This window comes from Mesoplodon densirostris, chromosome 1, assembly GCF_025265405.1.
Source record: "Mesoplodon densirostris isolate mMesDen1 chromosome 1, mMesDen1 primary haplotype, whole genome shotgun sequence".
Classification (NCBI taxonomy): Eukaryota; Metazoa; Chordata; class Mammalia; order Artiodactyla; family Ziphiidae; genus Mesoplodon; species Mesoplodon densirostris.
Window position 1 is genome coordinate 120,687,135 of NC_082661.1, and position 16,443 is coordinate 120,703,577.

General features: G+C 41.9%; 1 protein-coding gene across 4 annotated transcripts in view; it reads right to left on the bottom strand.

Moving 5' to 3' along the window:
- The window catches only part of ANK3 (ankyrin 3), a 524,774-nt gene that overhangs the window by 173,445 nt on the left and 334,886 nt on the right, over window positions 1–16,443 (bottom strand). For all 4 annotated transcript variants that reach the window (XM_060108675.1, XM_060108669.1, XM_060108681.1 and 1 more), the window contains exon 8: window positions 12,579–12,677. In XM_060108675.1, coding sequence (XP_059964658.1) covers window positions 12,579–12,677 — 99 coding nt within the window. The remainder of the gene's footprint in view (window positions 1–12,578; window positions 12,678–16,443) is intronic.

Below are 16,443 nucleotides of genomic sequence, written 5' to 3' on the forward strand. Positions count from 1 at the left end.
CTGTGTAGCAGGTAGCTGCTGAAGTTTCTTTGAAGGTTTCAATCTTTTAGCTGTTATTTTCCTCTGACCACCTTGGAGTTTTACTCTGCACGTGCACAGTTCAGGGGTCAACCAAGGATTGTGGAGAGTTACCTGTTGATTTCCCTTTGTGGTTTCCTTCTTTCAGGGATTTCCCCCCTAAATGTCCAGCCACTCTTATAGCCCCAAACTTGATCCTCAGTCCTCAAGACAATAAAACTGACTTTCTGTCATATTACGCTGTACTGACTAGTGAGGGCTGCCATGTAAATACAGATCTCCTCCTGTGTTATTTAGTTCTTTCAAAAGTTGAATTCACTCCAATTTATTCCTGCTGTCGATGCTTTTCAATGTCTCTAAACATGTTTCTTTTATTTTTATTTGTATTTTTTAATAAATTTATTTATTTATTTGTTTTTGTCTGCATTGGGTCTTCGTTGCTAAGCACGGGCTTTCTCTAGTTGTGGCGAGTTGGGGCTATTCTTTGTTCCGGTGCGTGGGCTTCTCATTGCGGTGGCTTCTCTTGTTGCGGAGCACGGCCTCTAGGTGCATGGGCTTCAGTAGTTACGGCACACAGGCTTAGTTGCTCCGCGGCATGTGGGATCTTCCCAGACCAGGGCTTGAACCCATGTCCCCTGCATTGGCAGGCAGATTCTTAACCACTGCGCCACCAGGGAAGCCCTCCAAACATGTTTCTTAAAAATATTTTTCCAGGGACTTCCCTGGTGGCACAGTGGTTAAGAATCTGCCTGTGAATCTACAGATTCAATGCAATACCTGTCAAACTACCAATGGCATTTTTCACAGAACTAGAACAAAAAATTTCACAATTTGTATGGAAACACAAAAGACCCTGAGTAGCCAAAGCAATCTTGAGAAAGAAAAACAGAGCTGGAGGAATCAGGCTCCAGGACTTCAGACTATACTACAAAGCTACAGTAATCAAGATAGTATGGTACTGGCACAAAAACAGAAATATAGATCAATGCAACAGGATAGAAAGCCCAGAAATAAACCCACACACATATGGTCACCTTACTTTTGATAAAGGAGGCAAGCATATACAATGGAGAAAAGACAGCCTCTTCCATAAGTGGTGCTGGGAAAACTGGACAGTTACATGTAAAAGAATGAAATTAGAACACTCCCTAACACCATACACAAAAATAAACTCAAAATGGGTTAAAGACCTAAATGTAAGGCCAGACACTATAAAACTCTTAGAGGAATACATAGGCAAAACACTCTATGACATAAATCACAGCAAGATCCCTTTAGACCCACCTCCTAGAGAAATGGAAATAAAAACAAAAATAAACAAATGGGACCTAATGAAACTTCAAAGCTTTTGCACAGCAAAGGAAACCATAAACAAGACAAAAAGACAACCCTCTGAATGGAAGAAAATATTTGCAAACGAAGCAACTGACAAAGGATTTATCTCCAAAGTTTACAAGCAGCTCATGCAGCTCAATATAAAAAAAAAACAAATAACTTATTCCAAAAATGGGCAGAAGACCTAAATAGACATTTCTCCAAAGAAGATATACAGATTGCCAACAAACACATGAAAGAATGCTCAACATCACTAATTATTAGAAAAATGCAAATCAAAACTACAAAGAGGTATCATCTCACACCAGTCAGAAGGGCCAGCATCAAAAAATCTAGAAACAATAAATGCTGGAGAGGGTGTGAAGAAAAGGGAACCCTCTTGCACTGTTGATGGGAATGTAAATTGATACAGCCACTATGAAGAACAGTATGGAGGTTCCTTAAAAAACTACAAATAGAACTACCATATGACCCAGCAATCCCACTACTGGACCTATACCCTGAGAAAACCATAATTCAAAAAGAGTCATGTACCACAATGTTCACTGCAGCTCTATTTACAATAGCCAGGACATGGAAGCAACCTAAGTGTCCATCGACAGATGAATGGATAAAGAAGATGTGGCACATATATACAATGGAATATTATTCAGCCATAAAAAGAAATGAAATTGAGTTATTTGTTGTGAGGTGGATGGACCTAGAGTCTGTCACACAGAGTGAAGTAAGTCACAAAGAGAAAAACAAATACTGTATGCTAACACATATATATGGAATCTAAAAAAAAAAAAAGATTATGAAGAACCTAGGGGCAGGACAGGAATAAAGATGCAGACGTAGAGGACACGGGGAGGGGGAAGTGTAAGCTGGGACATAGTGAGAGAGTGGCATGGACTTATATATACTACCAAATGTAAAATAGATAGCTAGTGGGAAGCAGCTGCATAGCACAGGGAGATCAGCTCGGTGCTTTGTGACCACCTAGAGGGGTGGGATAGGGAGGGTGGGAGGGAGACACAAGAGGGAGGAGATATGGTGGTATATGTATATGTATAGCTGATTCACTTTGTTATAAAGCAGAAACTAACACATCATTATAAAGCAATTATACTCCAATAAAGATGTATATAAAAAAAAGAACCTGCCTGCCAATGCAGGGGATGCGGGTTCGATCCCTGGTCCAGGAAGATACCACATGCCTCAGAGCAACTAAGCCCATGTGCTACAACTACTGAGCCTTGCTCTAGAGCCCGTGAACCACAACTACTGAGCCCACACGCCACAACTACTGAAGCCTGCACACCTAGAGCCCACGCTCCGTCACAAGAGAAGCCACTGCAATGAGAAGCCCGCGCACCACAATGAAGAGTAGCCCCTGCTCACCACAACTGGAAAGCCCACGCGCAGCAACAAAGACCCAATGCAGCCAAAAATAAAAAAAAAATTAAAAAATCAATAATTATTTTTCCAGAGTTTATGATTTTTATCAGCAGGAGGCTCAGTTGAATACAAACTACTCTATCATTATTTAAAGCCAGAACTTTACATTTGAGAAAAAACATGAATATGTGGCTTCTACACACTATACCATCAGAGTTTGTGTTTGTTTTGATCATACACTTCTTTAGGAATATTCCTTCTATATAGACGAGAGAATTCTTGAATTTTCAGTAAACAGAAACTGAATAACTGATTGTAAAATATAATTTTAGGGCCTCCCTGGTGGCGCACTGGTTGGGAGTCCGCCTGCCGATGCAGGGGATGCGGGTTCGTGCCCCGGTCTGGGAGGATCCCACGTGCCGCGGAGCGGCTGGGCCCGTGAGCCGTGGCCGCTGGGCCTGTGCGTCCGGAGCCTGTGCTCCGCAACGGGAGAGGCCACGACGGTGAGAGGCCCGCGTACCGCAAAAAAAAAAAAAAAAAAAAAAAATATATATATATATATATATATATATAATTTTAAATATGTAAAGTTGCTTTTTATAAAGTTCTTAGAAGATGTTACATGGGGAAAAAAACAATTCAAATTAAGATTCCCAATTAAAAAAAACAACCAATAATGACATTTATTGTATCTCTCCTTTAAGGAAGGAGGGTAACTGGAAGACGTTTATAGTTGATAACTGTAGAGTGCTTGTGTGCCTAATAGATATAGAGTTATTTAAAAGAAATAGGATGTGAACATTACCAACATACATCCAGGGAAAACAGGAGAAATAGTAGATTACTTTCTGAGCACCAGCACTTGGAACCATATAGCAGTTAACTAAAATAATAACTGTCCTGAGGCTGCTTTGTAGATTCTTCAAGAGAGCCAGGCTTCAGTGGCACATGAAAGTTACCCAATTCTTTCAGGTCTCTAATTTGGTAAGGCAAATGAGGGTTCCAACATGGTGTAAAATCATTAGGAAAGAGAGAAAGAGAAGAAAAAAGATGCCTCTGTCATGTTCTCAGAACTCTTTGCAACTCTCAAAAACATTCTTTCCTTCAAAGAGATTTTCATGTTTGGAAGCTAAGAGAATTTCATGATTACTTGTTTGTTCTTTTTTTTTTTTTTTATTTAGACTTTATTTTTCTTACAGCAATTTAAGTTTTACAGCAAAATTTGGGGAGGGTGCCCTTGTCCTTCTGTGAATCCAAATAAATACTTTCAATTAACTTTTAATATTTATGATATAAACATTAAAAATGAATATATTTTTGAATGACATAAAGAAATATTTTCAAATTAGTCTTGACTAATGTAGAAACCCAGAGTCTTCTGCATTATTTCAAATGCTCTTGTCAACATGTCTATGTTAGAACTCCAAGGAGAAAGTATTGTATTAGAATTTTCTCTTTGACAGAGATTATTTTATGACTATGAAATATTTAATATTTTCTTTAAGGATTTATTTTTAACCAAGGCAATCACACTCTACAAATACAATAAAAGCAAAACTCAATACCAATATTTATGTTTCCTTTATATTTAACCTGAGAAATATAACCAGTTGCACTCCTGGGAAAAGATAAGCTAAAACTACAGGACATCTAAGTGACTCCTGACACCTTCCCAGAATAGTAAGTATTTAACAAGTGACAGATTTGAGATACTCTGAAAACACTATATCTACCTATGCACACATACCTTTATTCTTATAAAACCATTGGATGCCATTATCGCAGGACCAATATAAAGTCAAATAAAGACCTTTTGGCAAATGTAACATTAAGAAGTGTGTCTTATTTATATACTCAGCAAATACTTATTAAACATCTAGTATGTGCCACGAAGTGTGCTAAGTGCTAGAGATATTAAGATGGACGTGTGCTGCTGAGTGTCAAGGTGTAGCTTTGGATGTAATATTGTAGTAATGGGATTATATGCGGATGTGAGCAGTGGCACCTTGCTAGAAAGGCTGGAAGTTGGAAGAGGAATGGTTAGAGCAGCATTCTGGGAATCAGAGTATTATTATTACCTGGAACTCCTGAATGTTCTCTGAAGCACTAAATAAAAGCACAGCTGCCTTTATTATTGGATGGAGAAGAGTCAGTGTAAGGAGATGGAGAACTCAGAAGTTGTCACAAAGTCTTAACCTGGTTCTAATTTAGGGTCCATACTGAGCCTCTGATTTGGCTGTGAATTGATGCAAATAGTCAATAAAGGAGAATAAAAATGACAAGAGACCACCCACTGCAAAGTATCTTCCTTCAAAAAGTATACAAATACACATGCTAGCTTTGCAGAGAGAGAGTTAAATTGAAAGAAATAGCAGCTACTGTAAGCAGTCATTCTTCTCAAAGCGTTCCTATAAAGAAACAAATTAGGGTGCTGCATATAGACCAGATTGAGGCATTTGCCTTGACGTGTATATATATCTTGGCACATTTGCCACCACTATTGCCTCATAAATTATGTTGTTGTTGTTATGGTGAAAATATGAAAGCTCTGCTCTCACAGCAACGTTCGAGTGTACAATACAGTATCATGAAGGGTACAATACAGTAGTGTTAACTACAGTCACCATGATGTAGATCCTTGAACTTATTCATCTTATAACTGATATTCTGTATAGCCTGACCAACGTTTCCCTATTTCCCCTATCTCTCAGCCCCTGGCAACCATTCCATTCTCTGTTCTATGAGTTCCATGTTTTCAGATTCCACATCTAAGTGATATCACATAGTTGTCCTTCTCTGTCTGATTTATTTCACTCAGCATAACGCTCTCAAGGCCCATCCATGTTGTTGCAAATGGTAGGATTTCCTTTTATTTTTACAGTTGAGTAACATTCCATATATATTGACCATTGATGTCATTGATGGATACTTAGGTTGTTTCCATGTCTTGGCAATTGGGAATAATGTTGCAATGAATATGGGAGTGCAGGTATCTCTTCAAGATAGTGATTTCATTTCCTTTGGATATACACCCAAAAGTGGGATTGCTGACCTTTATTGAAATGTTCCAAAATACCTTTTGGAAATGTAGTTTAAATGCTATATTGAAGCTTTATCAGTTAATCAATAAAGCTCTAGTGGGGTTTTTTCCCCATCAAACCAGTGGGTGTTTTAATAATTTAAAAAACTCCTCCAATTCCTATATTTCAGGGGCACCACCTTCTTTGTCTAGTCTCCTCCCCTGCTGACTCCCAGTAACTTCCCAGATTTGAGGGTGGTGTCATCAATCTAATTTACTGATTAAGTCATCAGTGATTTTCTCTCTCTTCTTCTGGGACTCTCATGATAGGTAGATTGTTTTCACTTAATAGTGTCCTGTAAGTCCTGTAGATTTTCTTCATTCCTTTAAAAAAAATTATTTATTTATTTAGGCTGCTCCAGGTCTTAGTTGTGGCATGCAGGATCTTCATTGTAGCATGTGGGATCTTTAGTTGTGGCGTGCAGACTCTTTAGTTGCAGCATGCAAACTCTTAGTTGTGGCATGCAGGGTCTAGTTCCCCAAACAGGGATCGAACCCAGGCCCCCTGCATTGGGAGTGTGGAGTCTTACCCACTGGCCCACCATGGAAGTCCCTTCTTCATTCCTTTTTATTCCTTTTTTCTTTTGTTCTTCTGATTGGATAGGTTCAGATGTTCTTTCTACTATGTGGTCCAGTCTGCTGTTGAAGCTCTCTACTGAATTCTTCATTTCAGTCACTATAATCTTTAGCTCCAAAATTTCTGTTTGGTTGTTTTTTAATGTTTTCTATCTCTGTATCAAACTTCTCCTTTTGTTCTTGTATTTTTCCCCTGATTATGTTAAATTGTTTACCTGTGTTTTCTTGTAGCTCTCTGAGCATCTTAAGAACAGTTATTTTGAATCCTTTGTTGGGCAATCCTTATATCTCCATTTCTCCATTTCTTTCAGTTGCTGAAAGCTTACTGTGTTCCTTTGCTGGTGTCATGTTACCCTGATCCTTTATGATCCTTGCAGCCTTGCACAGATGCTGTGAATTTAAAGAAGCAGTCACCTCTTCCAGACTTTATGGGTTGACTTTGGTATGGAAAGACATTCACCTGCAGGTGGGAGCATGCTCTGACCTTGGGTCTACTGGTGCAGGGTGCCAAATGCAGGATTGGGTGGTGGGGGTGATGTCTCATCTGCTCAGGCCACTGGGGTCCACAGCATTGACCATAGTGACTGCAAGGGCTGTTGGAGACCTCAGTGGCACCACAGGTCCAGTGGCTTGGGATTTGGGCAGGCACTGGAGGTGGCTGGAATTGGTGGTGTGTACAGACTTGGTTGCAGGGGCCAACTGCAGGTGCCTATGTAGTGCCAAGTGCTTGTTTAAGACATACACATAGAGATGGGGGCAAGGGCCAGCTGCAAGGGTCTGGGCTAACTGCAGGCCCACTGGCAGCCGTGGGGGCCCCTGGCTGTCAGCATTCATTACTGTGGCTGCAAGATCACACCATGGGTGCACTGCAGTGGAGGCTGGTATCTGGAGTCAGGCTGGAGCCTGACTGGTATACAGCTGGAGGGGCCCATTGTAGGTGAGCCTGGTGGGGCAGGCCAGTAACAGGAGAAACGGCCAGGTCTGGCCCAGAAGACCCATGGGGGCTCTGGCTATTGGTGTGCACTCCTATGGCTTCAGGGTCTCCCCAGGGGAGTGCATGGCAGTGGAGGCATGAGGGTCTGGTCGGGAGCATGCAGGTGCACAGCTTGGGGGTTAGCTGCACATGTGCTGAGTGGTGGAGGCCAGTGACTAGAGTCAGAGCCAAATTCAGGTCCACAAGAAGCTGTGAGGGCCTTGGTAGTTGGCCTGCCCTTCCGTGGCTGCAGGATCTTGCCACGGGTGATGAGGGTCAGGCCGGCAGTGTGCAAGGGCACAGCTGGAGGGGCCAGCCCCAAGCACATGCACAGAAGTGAGGGCCACCCACGGGGGTCTAGGCTGGCGTCTTGTACTTGTGTGGCTGCAGAGGCCTGGGCTGGCTGCTGGTGGGGATCCTGGGCCCCAGCGGGGCAGTGGGAGGTAAAGAGCAGGGAGGGACTCAGGTGGCTGGTGTCTGCGAATGTGAGTATCTGTGGGGCAAAAACCAGTGACATCTGCAGGGGGTGTGTGGCCGCTGTGCTGGCCATCAGTTACTTTGGTGGCAAAAGGTGCTGGGGTCTGCAGAGCAGGTCACAGGCAACCACAATCATTTCTGCTGCGTGGCTGATGCTGGGAGCCCTTGCTCTTTTTCCTTGTTCCTCCCCATCTCTATTCATCTCAGCTTTGCCAGTCTCTGGGTGGGGTGAAACCCAAGCGGGTCCTTTGCTCAGTGCCCCAAAAGGCTGGGGAAGCTGGCGGCTCACCCCACTCTCCCTTTCTTGGTGAGGGGAACTCCTTCTAGGTGGGGAGGCTCACTCTTGGCCCTGAGCAGTGCTGGCCTGGGGAATGGGATGACGCAGGCAAAATGAAGCCCTTCTTCCTTCCCTTTTTGTGCAGTATTCTCAGGTTTTTTGCTCCACTGTGTTGCTGGAGTTTCTTAAGTGGACTCCTGAGCTCTCTTTGATCCTGGATCACTGTCTAATTGTTGCTCTTCCTGGGTGACGGGGGCTGGGGTCTCCTACTTCGCCATCTTGGTCACATCACCCCAACATATACCACCATCTTGACTTTCACTATAACTAATTATTCTTAAAGTTACAGCATCCAGTGCCCCAGCAGCTGGGAGAGCTTGGGAAATCATTGGGAACAACCCACTAACTGTACTGAGATGGAAACCAAGACTCAGGAGGATCAACTTTCCTCAGGTCATGATCTCACTGGCTAGTCACACTTAAGACGAGAGACGAGGCACTAGGGTAAAAAAATAAGTCACTCTCATCCTGCTTTTCCAGCTGGTCAGATCTTGCTCAGATGCTACTTAAATTACTCTGACCACAATTCAAATTTATTTCGCTGACTGAAAGGGCGCTAAGAAGACTCTGCTTTTAAACTGAATCCTTTCTTAGGTCGGTAAGGCGTGCAAGGGAACAGAGCAAGCCAACGAGGTCCCTTAGAGTGTGCTGGCCCCTGAGGTGAAACCCAGATCCGTTTTCCTGTCTCTAAACCCAAGGGGATCGGTGTGCAGCAGGTCAGATTGTTGATGCAACAAGGTAGCTACAAAAGTAGGAAGAACCTGGCAGGAAGTAGATGGGTAGATAACAATATTTATTTTCTAAAGAGCTACTGGGTTGAGTCATTAGAACTTGTATTTATAAAAAAATTTGCTTTCCATTTTGAGGCTTGTTCCCAGGGCTTTCTGACATTTGATGGCTCTCTCCCTTTCACCCACACACCCAGTCACTACTCAGTCATTTCAGCAAGAGAGAAGGGAGGCTCTGATGGGGAGAACACAAAATAGCTGACATATTTGGGGGTATGTACTATGCTTTCTTCCATAGGGTCTGCCAGGAATTCAGTCTGTGCCCCAGTGACACCCCACACCCCGTGCAGGACAACGATAGAAGAAGGACAGGCTTTTCTGTTCTCGGTTTTCCAAGTCTCCTTCACATCCACATGGCACTTATAGAACACAGAAGAAAAGTAACGCCACGTTGAAACTGAATGGATGGTGAAAAGAAGTCTACATCTTGTTTAAAATAAGACAGCCTTTCAGAACAGGGAGGCAAAAGGGCATAGAAACTAAGTGTACACTGAACTCGCCTATGTCCAGTATTCCGTATGTCTGATGCTTTTATCCAGAAGTGTTTGTATGTTTTCATCCTGGCCCTCCCCTGTGACACCATGTGCCCCTTTAAGATGGGACCTGAATCTCCTATATCCTGTCCTCCTCCCACTGTACCAAATACAGCAAGTAAGTGTTTGATAAATGATGCAAAATGACTGACAGGCAATTTTGCTCTTCTGGTGATTGATGATCGTATCAAAAGAGGGAGAAATAAGGTCACTTGTAATCCACACACTCAGTTAACCCCCAGCTGGATATCCAGGTATAGCTCTCCTAGCTTCTCTTTTTGCCTTGGCTCCAGTACCCCTCTTTGCTCTTCACAAAAATTCTCCCTATTCACAAGTGACCCGTTAGCTCTTTTGGTAACCATGTGGCATAAGCAACGATTCTCTAATTTTATTGTTACAACTACTTTAAGCAGCCTGTACTAGGTGGAAGACCCCTGCCATTTAAAACAACAGTTCTAGAATACTGGTGATGGTTTCTTAGCAAATAATACCAAGACAATGCAATGAGACCTCTCTTCAATTTACTTCCCCAGTCAGACAGTCTTGCAGGGGGTCAACCTTCAACTTCCTTCATTCCTCCTCTCCAGGAAGCTTGTTTGTTTTACACTACATACATGGTTTTCAGGTTTAATAGTTAACAACAAAAAGAAGTCCGGGTCTCCTGCTAAATACTCATGGCTGGGCTGTCTTTGGGTCACAGCACACAGCAGACAAACTACCCATCGGCTTCATGAGGGTAGGGGAAGTGTCTTGTTGTCTCACTCTGTTAATCAGCTGTGTCTGGCCCACAGTGGGCACTCAATAATCATTTACCGATTGAGGGAATACATGCAGGGAATAATAAAGTAGTGAATCCAGGAGCTACGGGAATCAAGTTCAGGTGACTGGGCCGGTTTTAGAAACATGGAGATCAGGATTCTTAGAAAGAGGAACCAGAGGATTGTGGGAGATACAATTACAGGACAGGGAAAACTCTCCGAAACCCTTAGAGAGGAGGATGTTTATGAGACCATGTTTTGCTCTTACATGAAATGCTGAAAAAGAAAATCCCTGGTTAGAAGTTTAATGTTAATTGGAGCTCTGAGTTATACAGGCACACCTCATTTTATTGTTCTTCACTTTACTGCTCTTTGCAGATACTGCTTTTTTTTTTTACAAATTGAAGGTTGGTGGCAACCCTGCATCAGGCCAGACTATCGGCACCATTTTTCCAACAGCCTTTGCTCACTTTGTGTCTCTGTGTCACATTTTGATAATTCTCGCAACATTTCAAACTTTTTCATTATTGTTATATTTGTTATGGTGATCTCTGGTCAGTGATTTTTACGTTACTATTGCAAAAAATTATGACTTGCTAAAGGCTCAGATAATGGTTAGCATTTTTAAGCAGTAAAGTATTTTTTAAATTTAAAGTATGTACATTTAAAAAGAGGTAATGCTATTGCGCACTTAATAGACTATAGTATAAACATAACTTTTATATATACTGGGAAGCAAAAAAATTCCTGTGACTCATGTACTTTCAATGTTCGCTTTATTGCAGTGGTCTAGAAGTGAACCTGGAATATCTCTGAGGTGTGCCTCTACTAGTAATGGCTGGTATTATTTCTGGTCTACTTTATGACAACACAGTTTATGAACAATAGCTTGATCACTGCAACAACCCTTCAAGGTGGCCATTGATTGTATTTTCAGATAGAGAAATTACACGCAGAAGGTTACATCGCTGACCTAAGTCAACCAGCTAAGCTCACCATCTGGGATTCCAACTTGATTCTAAGTTTCACTTCTTTCCCCTCCCCACACTCTGCGTCACACAGAACAAGCAACATGTCAAACACCTGGCTAGACTGATCTGTGTTTAAAAAAAATTTTTTTTTAATTGTGGTAAAAAAACACACTGTAAAATTTACTTTCTTAACCAATTTTATGTTTTTTTTTGTGGTACGCGGGCCTCTCACTGCTGTGGCCTCTCCCGTTGCGGAGCACAGGCTCCACATGCGCAGGCTCAGCGGCCATGGCTCACGGGCCCAGCCACTCCGCGGCATGTGGGATCCTCCTGGACCGGGGCACGAACCGGTGTCCCCTGCATCGGCAGGCGGACTCTCAACCACTGCGCCACCAGGGAGGCCCTTAACCACTTTTAAGTGTACAGTTTAGTAGTGTTAACTGTATTCACACTGTTGTGTAACATCTCTAGAACTTTTATCTTTCAATATTGACACTCTATCCCATTAAACAACAACTCCCCATTTCCCTGTCCCCCAAGCCTCAGGCAACCACCATTCTACTTCTGTTTCCATGATTGTCTACTCTTGATACCTCCTGTAAGTGGGATTATACAGTATTTGTTCTTTTGTGTCTGTCTTCTGTCACTTAGCTTAATGTCCTCAAGACTCATTCATGTTGTGGAATGTGACAGGATTTTCTTATAAGGCTGAGTGACATTCCACTGTATGTACACGGCACATTTTCTTTATCCATTTATCTGTCGATGGATATTTGGGTTGCTTCCACCTCTTGGTTATTGTGAATAATGCTTCAATGAAACTGGTTGTGCAAATATGGCTTCAAGATACTGCTTTCAATTCTTTGGGGGTATACACCCCAAAGCAGAATTGCTGGATCATATGTTAGTTCTATTTTTACTTTTTTGAGGAACCTCCTTACTGTTTTCCATAGTGGTTGCACCATTTTACATTCCCACCAGCAATGTGCAAAGGGGGACAGATTTGTTTTTACATAGAATAACCGTCAGTCTTAATATCAAACTGGCCCAACAGCTCTGCCTGCAATATCAAGTAGTGATTAACTTCTTAAAAATTTAACTCAACTAAAACTCTGGACTTAGGTCTTAGTTTCTATAATTAAAGCCAGGTACTATTTAAACGTGTATTAAAGATTTATAAATATGGATCATTATCCCATTTTAAGAAGAATAAACTCAGCAGTCATTTTTTAAAGAGACTACAACAAAGGAAATAAAGATAAAGCCAGGGCTGACCCAGCAACAAAAGTATTAGGAGAAGTATTCCTGCTTCCTGAAAATAAGCGTAAGCATGCACATAAGTTGCACTCTTACCCTTGTTTTGGCATCAATTTTAGCTCCTCGATCAAGCAATAGTTTTACCATATTGGCGTTTCCTCGTTTTGATGCAACATGTAAAGGAGTGATGTCATTCTGTGGAAGAACAGAGAAAAAAGTACAGTGTTATCTTGAGTTTAATCAAAACATTGCTTCCTAAACCTTCCCCAACACATCCTCACACTTTTCTTACCTTTTTAAAAAATATCCATTGTGAATAGAATACTTCCCAACGCCTCTATCTGACGGTAATTTTACTCAGCAGGAGACCTCAAAAAGGGATGAATTTTAAGGGACACACTCTGTGGGGTAGGGTCCAAGTTTATTCCATTTGATTGACATTATTGATGGATGAGATGGTGATAGTTTTTGTTCTAACATCCTGCACATTTAAGTCAACATGTTTTCCTATTAACGTGTGTGATGCATACTGGCTACTGAATGGTTGACTAAGTGGCTGATTAGTCAGCTGAGACTTACTGAAAGGAGTGTCATGTTACTCAGAGCCTGCTCTGGGTCATCTGAGTACAAGTTGTCAAGGAGAGACAAGAGGAACTCAAACTGGGAAGTCTGTCAGTGCCCTACACGGTCACAGGGCTTCCCGTGCACGGTGGGCTAAAAAGCATTCACAGGTGTTTATTAGCAATTGCACAGAAAAATGACTGTGTTGATTTTTTTTTTTTTTTAACTACTGTTGAGGAATAGACATATTGTCAGGACAATCTGACATTCCAATCAAGATCCCCTGGATACCATCGTCCTTTCCTCCACTCATCTGACAGGTGCTGTGATTATTTCCAGACTGTCAAGGAAATATGTGCACATAGTGAAAACATTCTCTATTTTGGCTCCTTCTTCTTGTGTAGCAACAATATGGGTTTAAGGTCTGCAGTTCACAAAAGTCAATTACACGATAAATGAACGAGGCTCATAAGGGGTTACATTCTTGTCATGTGATGGCAGATACAATATAATAGCTACCAGATATTGATTCATTTCCTGTGAATTATGCTGCACTGCGTTAAACTCTTTACTATCTCATTTAGTTTTCATAGTCCTCACAATGTCACATACAATCTGAATCACAATGACCATTTTACAGATTAGAAACAGCTGGCAAACCAAGATTCAAATTAAAATATGACTCTTAAACTTAGGCTTTTGAAAAAATGCTTTAAAATGAAAATTTTCAAACAGACACACAGTTTGAGAGAAAGCCATAATGAGCTTCATGTACTCATCACTCTGGTTCAATAATTGTCAAACCTTTGCCAATATTATTTCTTCTAGACTCCCTACTATTTTTTCTGCCTGAAGGAGTTTAAGAGGAGAAAGAAAATCCTAGGCATCATATTATTTCACCCCCAATTACTGCAACTTAATTATCTCTAACAGATAAGGATATTTGTAAACAAATAATAACAATATCATTAATTTTGTCTAAGTAAAAATAATTCTTTCAAAAAGCCAAGATCTGTCAATGTTTACATTCTCCCATTATCCCCAATTATCTCAGTACAGTGGTTCAGATTAGAATATCCACAACTTGCATTAGGTTGAAATGTCCCTTAAATCTCTTTTAAAATCTCCATAGATGCCCTATTCCACCTTCTTTGGTCCATGCCCATATATTTACTGAAAAAACTGGGGAATTTATTGTGTCGTTGTATCCTCATGGAGAGTTGTTTAACACATTCTTTTGTATTTTCTATAAGCTTTTCTAGTTAAATGCTTTTCGTCATTATACATTCTCCCATGTGGACAACTCTTTACCTCATTATTCTTAGGTGCTAAAGTATAAATCAGTTCCACAATAATTAGTTCATTAAGTCAAAGAAGGAGAAAGAGATCTGAGTAAAACAGATATGCTTTAGTCATGCTGGTGGGGAGTGGACAGGACTAATATCATTGCTCTAGACCAAGTGGTAGGCATACTTTTTCTGCAAAGGGCCAGATATCAAGTATTTCTGGCTTTGCAGGCCATACCATCTTTTTTTTTTTTTTTTTTTTTTTTGCGTTATGCGGGCCTCTCACTGTTGTGGCCTCTCCCGTTGCGGAGCACAGGCTCCGGACGCGCAGGCTCAGCGGCCATGGCTCATGGGCCCAGCCGCTCTGCGGCATGTGGGATCCTCCCGGACTGGGGCACGAACCCGTGTCCCCTGCATTGGCAGGCGAGCTCTCAACCACTGCGCCACCAGGGAAGCCCAAGGCCATACCATCTTCATTGCAATTTGTCAGTGCTGCCTTTGTAGTGATAAAGCAGCCCCACGTGATATGCACAGAAATGGGAGTGTCTGTGTTCCAATAAAACTTTATTTACAAAAACAGCTGGTGGGCTGGATTTGGCCTGTGGGCAGTAGTTGGTTGATCTCTGCTCTAGACCTACCAGCTTGTGGCTGACGGTTTCAACGGTGTGTAACAGGTGACAAAAGAGGAATTAAAACTATAGAGGCGGTGCATTGTATATGCTTTGGCCCTCTGTGGGGTGGATGATCTTGGGTATGAATGAAAGCTGGCAGAAAGAAACTTTTTGGTGGTCTTGCTTGTCTCCGTTGTCTGAGTGCAAGTATGTAAACGAGGCAAGCAGCACTATGGATGAATTCTAGGCCTGAGACAGCAGATGGAGCATCAGATTAGGTCTATAGGAAACAACAGGAGAGCTTACCGAGCTCAGACACAAGGACCTCATCACTCCCCAGTGTGAGTCTGGGCTGACATGCTATTTCCCTTTAAAGATGTGCTCTTGCCTGGTGGAGAAGGACTTAATTAACCTTTATCACAAGTAGGCTAATTTTAGTGAGGGGAAGAGCTCTATTTCTAATTTTGCTCTCTTCCATATTCATGGACTCTATCTTATGGTGATGTGTAGATGTCAAAAGGGTGCCTTGAAATTCAAACGCCCACATTTTTCTACACTGCTCTGACCCCTCCTAGAGTAATACTTTCTATTTCTACAGCACTTAATAAGAGTTGTAAATTACTCATGTAATTTCATTTTATCTTCACAACAATCTACTGAAGTAAGATATAGATCATTAATCCCATTTGATAAATCAACTAAGGGATAGAACTGATCAGTAATCTGTAAATTAAGAGACAACTCATTAGAGGCAGAATCAGCATCAGAATTCAGTTTTCTAGATCCTCGGGGTAGGGGGTGTGTGGGTGGTGTTTCCAGTCAGGGATCATACAGGCTTTGCCTATAGACTATGCTTCTCACCTCTGTCAAATGAAGCTTCTGAGTGAAACACATGCTTTTGTATTCCTGAATCAGGTAGTGACTGCTTCTGTCAATTAGGAACAAGTCAAAATCAAAGTGGGACCTTTGGACCAGTCAACAGGACATTTCTATTTAGATTCCTCAGTTAACCAATAAAAATCTTTTATGCTCTACTAGGCACCAGGTCCACTGCTGCATTTCCATTATACAAGCGAGTCACAAAATTATGGAATCCCAACAAAATCAAGAGAGTCCAGTGATGTTAAAGACAAAGAGGCTTGTTTAGGAGAACCTCATTAGCTGCTTGGGAAGCGTAAATGTGTGCCTGCTTTCTGGGATGCAGTTTGGCAGTATATATGAGGAATGCCTTCAAATCTACAACTGAGACAGGAGACAGATGGGCCCCAGGCTGAGCAGCTGGAGTTTGTCCCCTGTGGACAGATACTCCAAGGTGAACATAATACAGGAGGGAGGAGAACCTGAACCCTGCCCAGATAAAAGAGACCACATATTCCTCATTCTTGAGGTCAAGGAGACCTTCCCAACTACACATGTGCAGAAAGCCTCCTGGGGGGCCAAAAAGGGAGGGGGCACATCATGGTAGGTGATGTCAACCTTTCCACAGGCCTCTGGGCTAATATT